Raw genomic sequence first — 7,689 nt, 5'->3', positions numbered from 1 at the left:
ATATATATAAGGTCTCTGATAGTTGGTATTATGAGATGATAGGCCTGCTTGTTGTTAGAGCATGGATAGCAAGGAAAGAAAATAGCTTCTCATGCTTGTTTGTGTTTGCAGGATGAAGTAGCAGTAATATGCATTGTTAGTGATACAGTCAAGAACCCACCAGATAATCATTATTTTTAGGATTATTTAATTTTGCTTGATTAGAATAATTACTGATTTATATGATTTAGTATCATTCAAGTTTATCTTATAATATTTTACTTCTATTAGGATTTTTAACAGACTTTCTGATAGAATTGGTGGTTATATATTAGCACATCACATGGCTTAGTTTCAAAGGAGTTCTAACTGTTATAAGATTTTTATCAGGCCTATAAATATGACTTCTTGATGTATATGAAATTATGGTAGTGTTTAATGGATAAAAAATCACAGTTCCCTTCCCTCCTCAGCTCCATTCTCTTTTTTGCCCATCTTTTGTCTCTTCTTCTCTTTGATTTCTTTTTCTTCCTCCTCTTCTCTTCTCTTCTCCTTTCCCTCTTCTTCTTTTTCTCCCTCGGATCTGCATCAGGTAAGCCCCACATAAACTTCATGATCCTAGTTCTATTTCTCAAACATCTCCCATCTTAACGGTTTGTTTGTAAATTGAATGGTCCGAGTGTAATTTCTCAAAATAATTTCTTGCATAGAGATGGAAACACTGAGAAAGTACCAACATGTCACAACAAAAGTAGAAATATTATAAAATTCAACAAGCCAAGAATTGATCCCACACCACGCATCTTGGGATTGGTTCATCAGTTTCTTCAGAGGCCATGTTTAAAACGTGCATAATTTCCACTAAAACATCCATGGAACATGTCATCACCTTGACAAATTAACTTCAAAATTTAAGGATGTCTTATACAATAAGTTACATAAGGAGCCTCCATTTTTTTTGGTCACATATTCTAGTTTTTTCTTGGATACTAGAATGACCCACACAACTTTTTAGTGTTGAAGATATTCCTCTCATTCGCAACCAACTTGAATCCCAAATAACAGAGGAGTATTACTCAGATCTTTCACCATGAATTCATGTTGTTATACTTGGGTTCAATACCCGTGGAATTCAGGGGAGAAAAGAAAACACTAATTTTCAGTAAGCTTCTTCCAGTATACATGCCAAGACTAGCATGAAAAATAAATTTCAAATTCCATGGAAGACCTAATATACATGATAAGTAACAAAAGAAGATGAGTCCTGCATCATTAATACCCATAAGGAGATTACTTCCAAAACTAGAATATTAATATCATGTGACAATATCCATCCACCTTCATCGTACCGCAACACCCCACCCCCCCCAAAAAAAGAGTGCAAGATAAAAATACTTTACATTGGTTACAGCAAACTCCTTTCATTCTGCACAAAAACTTTCAAAGTAGATGTTAACTAAAATAAGTGTAAAATCTAGTATGGGGTAACAGGATGAAGATGTCCAAACTTGTGAAGCTATAATCAAGCAAGTCAATTAACACATTTCAGAGCATTTTGTCTCATTGACATAAAAGGTCAATTTGGATGGTAAGTCAGAGATCAGAAGTAATTAATCTTAAAGAACTGATATGTTGCCCTTCCCCCCCATCATATCCCCCACATATATGGAAATAATTTTATATATTTTTAAATATTATTATAAATTATTATTATTTAAATACATTATTAGTTCTGATCTGTTCAGTTAGAATTACAGTTACAATTATAATTATTTTAATAATTATAACTATAATCATAATTAACAATTTATTTGTTTTTTTAATCATAATAGAATTTATAACTTTTTTTTTTAATCATGTCTATCAGATAAGGGTGTAACTGAATTGATCAAATTATTCAGAAGGGTCTAGCGTGATTTAATTTGGGGGGGGGGGAATTGGGGGTTTAATTGAAAGGAAGTTTTAAATATGTTACTGGGTTACGTCAGTGTTCGGCAACATAAACGATTGGATATAACCGAATTATTCAAACTGAACATACCGAATTTTTTTAAAATCGAATCAACTCGATCGAATAGATGCTCAAATTGAATAGATTGAAAAATAAAAAAAATTAAAAATATCGAACCGTTTATGTTGCCCAACACTAACGTTGCCCAGACAATAACAGACTTAAAATCCCCCTCCAATTAAACCCTCCATTTCGCCCTCCCAAATTAAATCACGCCAAACCCCTCTGAGTAATTTGATCGATTCAGTTACATCCTTATTTGACAGACACAATTAAAAAAATATAAAATAAGTATAAATTCTATTACAATTAAAAAATAAATAAATTATGAATTATGGTTATAATTATAATTATTAAAATAATTATAATTGTAACTGGACCGTATTGGCCCAATCTTGGCCTTTGGCCCTCGGCCCACGACCTAGTCTCAGCCTATGGCCCAAATATCAACTAAAGCCCTATCCTGTCTCTGTGTCAACCTGCAGCAACATCACCACAACTGCATATTGGGTATTCTCGTACCCGCTTAAGATCTCATCCTCATTGATGACAAATCTCATCCTCATTAACGACGGATACCATCCACATTAATGAGGGTCTCGTCGGCACCATGTCACCCTCAAGGAGTCCCAGCGGCGCCGGATATCCAGTCATGTGACCCTGCAAAAGCATGACGCATGCATACAGGAGGACCATTCCTCCTCCTATATAAACCAACTCTCTTCAGAGCCAAGATATATTATCTTTCTAGCTTACCCATACTCTGCTACTTTTACTCCCTGACTCGAGCGTCGGAGTGCTTGTAGGTGCTAGCTGCCCCCCAACGGACCAATCACCCCTTTTGGCCAAGAAGGAACAGTAACTATAATTCTAATTCAATAACAAGAACTAATAATGTATTTAAATAACAATTTATAGCAATATTTAAAAAAATATAAAATTATTTTCATATATGTATATATGTGGGATAATTGGGGGGGGGGGGGGGGGGGGGGGGCAACATATCAGTTCTCATTAATCTTATCCCCTAGTGTGTGCTTTTTTTCAAGCAGCATTGCTTGGTTATCGTGCTTATTGCTATCAATAACTGTGGTAAGCCATGAGCCTGTAGTGGAGCTTTTAAGTACGGTACAACACTGATTTTGACCCATCACTGCTATCCACTAAACCATAAAACTAAATACAGGTAAATAGCGCATTATGGGTGACATGGTAAAATTTTTATGCAAATAGAAATTTTTCAAGATGAAAGTAAATTCCATAGTTCCCATCCCATCTCAAGTCCCTCCAAGTGTTGTTCAATCAGGCTGTTATATTAACCCACAATGACACTAATACAAAATGTATGGCACTTCAGAAGTGAAAATTTGATGTTTTAACTAATCATCCTCAAGTAACATCAGTTACCACACCCCATGAAATGAAGGTTTAAGCTAGAATATCTCACGCTTTTGCAGTGCCAACTGCGATCTTCATTCTAATATCCCAAGTTAGAGGACTAACGGGTCCTACGTCGCCATGTAACCATTGCTCCAAATTGCCATTGTCTATATATTCATACACCAGCAACCTGATTGGCAGTATAAGTTGCATCAGTTATTTTAGGATAATAACAGGAATTACTGTATGTGTTTTCAGAAAATGAAATGAGATAAGGTAGCCAACAGGCTAACAAAAGCATTACCTTTTAGCACCTTCAACACAGTAACCTATTAGACCCACCAGGTTCTTATGTCTTACCTTTCCAATTGCTTCTACCTCCACCTTGAACTCCTTCTCTGCCTGACCCCTTTACAGAAGAGATAACATTCAAAAAACTATTATCAGAAGCAAAAAGTAAACACTTCCTAGAGACTTGAAACCGGGGGAAGAAAATCTCTATTACTTTGAAAATGTGGTTCAAGATTGTTCTTTTTTTCTCTCTCTTTTTTTTTTTTTTTTTTACAGTAATGAGCTTAATCCCTGCATATAATAAAAACTATTCCCAATTTTGAAGGTGGTGTTAAATAGATTATTATATTTCTACTAATTTACTAACCTAAATATACAGAATTGTTATTTTAGTTATATTTCCTCGAAGGCTGCCCTTTCCTTAGAAACCCCAACCCTTCCTTGTTTGGGGAGAAAATGTTCACACGAACAAAAAAAAGAATCACAAACATGTTATGACATTAATTTTGGAATATTGATATTAGAATGAAAACAAATCTAATCCATCGACCCAAAGAATTGGAAGAGAGAGAGAGAGAGAGAGAGAGAGAGAGAGAGTAATTAACAAAAGTGAACAAATTCAACTGCAAAGGCGAGCTAACAAGAAAAGGTTGTAAAGTAGTAGGGTATAAAAATCTACTTATCAAGAATAGGTATGAAAATCAAAGAAGAAAATAAGAAAAGAACAAAAAGAAAGACAGAAGCAAACGTTTGCTTTACCCAAAATCAACAAATCAAAAGAGAAAAAACAAACTCTGTTGCCGATACCGACATTGTATTCCAGATCTAGAAGCTTTGATAATCTCTCCATTTGAAGACTTTACTAGCTAATTGATACCACTCGAATGAAATGTAAGATGTCACAATAGAATTCAACATTAACTCGTACTTCAAAAGAATCAAACCAACGCATCTCTAAAGTTCAAGGCTACTCACTTGTTGTTGTGAAGATTTTTCACAGCGACCACACTTCCATCCTGTAATACTCCCCTATATACAATGCCATAGCCACCTTCACCGATCACGTTCTCCTCGGCAAATCCACCGGTAGCCATCTCCAGCTCCTTCAAGCTGTACCACCGCCCCCATCCAATGTTCGGGACGTCCGCCGATACGGCCGATGACGACGTCTCGCTCTGGCTTCCGCCAGACAGATTACTTCCTGAACTCCCTTTCTTCCCCTCAATCTCAACCCTAATCTCTTTTCCCAACACTCCAATTCCAGTTCCTTTGCTCTCTTTCTCAAACTCGCGGATTTCGCACTTCTCGGCGCGATCCGAGCCCTTGATCTCGGCCGTCTCTTTGCGGACCAGAGGCAACAAGCCTGAACTGTGCTTCACTCGCATTCGACTCCGTTTCGACCTTCGATTCGAACGAACGCACAGAAAAATCATAACAGAGACCACGATCAGAACCGCAACGCCTATTCCAATCAAAACGTAAAGTTTCAACCCGAGAATTGACGTTTTAGCAGTGAAACTGTCGGCAAGAGAGTCTCCGGAGGTCTGGTGTTGGCCGGAGGATTTCCCGGCAACCGCCATTGTTCCCGGCAGGGCGAGAAAGCGAGTGAAGCGTTTTACTCCCAACCACTACGATTTTCCCATTCGCGTGAGAATTTCCCCTGAGAGAGCGCCGTGACTGTGACTTGGAAATAAAGAGAGAGAGAGAGAGAGAGAGAGAGAGAGATAATAAAGAGGGCATTAAAATAAAATATTTCCGGAATTTGGAAGAGCGAGTGAAGCATTTGCTTTGCTGTACTGTTGCTGGCCAATTCAACGCCGACGGTTAAATAAAAGAGGGCCAGTAACGAGAACAACCCCCCCCCCCCCCCCCCCCCCCCCCATAAAAAAAAAAAAAACAAAATGGACAGTGACAGTAGGGCGAACGCGTGGAGGATCGCTTCCATTAAATGGGTCCAGACATCAGTTATTTTACAAGTATGCCACTGCCTTGCCTCGTTTGACAAAGCTAGCCTCCATTTATTTGTTTAATAAATATTTAAATATGTTTGTATTTATATTTTTTAAATTCATCTTAATTTGAAATAAATAATTAAAATTTATTTTAATAAATATTCAAATAAATTTTATTATTAAGACTCAAAGTACGAATTTTTCATAATTATTTTAAATTTAAATAAATAAATTATACTCATTTATTAAGTTAATTATAAACTCTACTCGCAAGAAAAGATATATAATCGTCTCCATAAACATAATACGATTGGTTCTCAAATAACAAATTATACCCAAGAAAAGATACCTAATCGTATTTGAGAGCACAAGCATTGAAGGCTCCGTAAAAGTGGTCATTCCAAAAAAAAATATATAATTATAGGTCATCACACTTGAAAAATGAGCATCATCTCTAAGAGTCCAGATCTAATCAATCAAATGAGAGAGTTTTCATAAAATCAAATTGAAAACGATTATCAAATAATCAATATTATTAAATCTTACGTACTTCTAGAGAGTTTGTGAGACTTCACGCAAGTTAGTGGGAGAATAATTAGTCTCACAATTTCCAAATTATTGAAGCATTGTCAATGTCTATTCTCTACTACCAACTTCCATGGAGACTGGCGGGGAGGGAAGAGGCCTAGAATTAGTGGGCTGGGCGACAATGAGAGTCTATCTGACGCATCAAATGCTTGATAATAAAGGAGATGAACCAAATTGGTAATCAAATAGAGTTTCTTTTTTTTATTTATTAAATTACCACTAAAATAAACATAGTTACACTTACCAAAATGCCTAAATTCCGACTAAATTTTCTTAATATTGGTTATTGTGGATAAATTTCAGTCATTTTCATTCATTTTGATCGTCCCAATTCAATCAATTATTTTAATTAATTTTGGCTTAATTCAATACGATTGCCAAATCACTCTATAAATGTGTCAAATTAACTATTTTTTCACCATATAAGGTAGTGTTTATTAATTAAAATATAAATATAAAAAAATAAGATATAAAACATATTTCAAATAAAAGTATTTTTCATTGTATTTGTAAAATTTATCTGACGATTCTTAAAAAAGAAGTTGCGTGATTTCTTATTTGAGTTTTTTCAAATAAATTTATCTATTCCCTTTTTCAGATAAATTTATTTTGATCTTTGCAGATAAAAAAAAATAGTTCACGTGTCCTCTAGTACATTCTAAAAAATTTAACAAATAATTTGATAAAAATCTTAAAATATTTCTCAATTTTATTTTGGACAATTCCATATTTTATTTTAAAAAATATTTTAATTTTATCTTGATATAACATTATCTCATTTATTTTAACAAACACTATTTAAGCGAATACAATAGACAAATTGAGATTTAACGCAATTGAAGGAGAATTATAGAAAACGACAAAAGGAAAATAAAATTGTGAAATCCGAAAAAGTTATTAAAAGGCTATTCTATTTTCATATAAAAAAAAATTAAAATGGAAGTCGAAAAAATAGGAGCTGGGCAAATTGAGCTCCAAGCTTCTGCTTGTGCTTGCCATCGAAATGCGATTTGACTTGGAAGCAAGCCGTTTGATTTACGGCGAAGAAACTTAACCGAAAGAGGGTTAAGTTAGAGCGGCAAGGAACCACGAAATATTTGGACACATTACAAGCGGTATAAATTATTAAGGCCAATGGAAGAGTCTCTTGAAGCACAAGCTACCCTAAATTTGTCCCGAGGCCGTTGTTTTTAACTTGGGGTGCACATGGGACAGGGGCAGCCAGTGTACCTGCCCACCGAATTCACATCAATCGGCTACCATCAAGGTAAATAGTGTTACTATTGTTGTTAAAATAAACAATGATTTTGTTTGTATAGGTGCAAGGGCAGATCCAGCAACTTGGGGTGGGCTTAATTGGGGGTGGATTGAGAGTAGGCTGAATTTGATTTGGACTGAATTTTATCTATAGAATTTTCATTTTGTTGTAGGCTGTCCTGGGCTTCAGTCCAGGACAGCTCACATATGGATCCATCCTTGTATAAGAGA

The 7,689-nt window shown here is 35.4% G+C and overlaps 1 protein-coding gene across 1 annotated transcript in view; it reads right to left on the bottom strand.

The window, feature by feature from the left end:
• Nucleotides 1-5,382, bottom strand: part of LOC127802680 (probable receptor-like serine/threonine-protein kinase At4g34500) — an 8,469-nt gene extending 3,087 nt beyond the window's left edge. Inside the window, exons 1-3 of the mRNA XM_052338638.1 lie at nt 4,637-5,382; nt 3,675-3,779; nt 3,438-3,560 (exon numbers count right to left, since the gene is read on the bottom strand). Coding sequence (XP_052194598.1) covers nt 3,438-3,560; nt 3,675-3,779; nt 4,637-5,241 — 833 coding nt within the window. The 5' untranslated portion in view covers nt 5,242-5,382. The remainder of the gene's footprint in view (nt 1-3,437; nt 3,561-3,674; nt 3,780-4,636) is intronic.
• Nucleotides 5,383-7,689: the final 2,307 nt, after the last annotated feature.

The sequence above is a fragment of the Diospyros lotus genome, chromosome 5 (assembly GCF_014633365.1).
Source record: "Diospyros lotus cultivar Yz01 chromosome 5, ASM1463336v1, whole genome shotgun sequence".
Taxonomy (NCBI): domain Eukaryota; kingdom Viridiplantae; phylum Streptophyta; class Magnoliopsida; order Ericales; family Ebenaceae; genus Diospyros; species Diospyros lotus.
The sequence above is the reverse complement of the archived record's forward strand: the minus strand, read 5'-3'. Positions and strand labels throughout refer to the sequence as shown.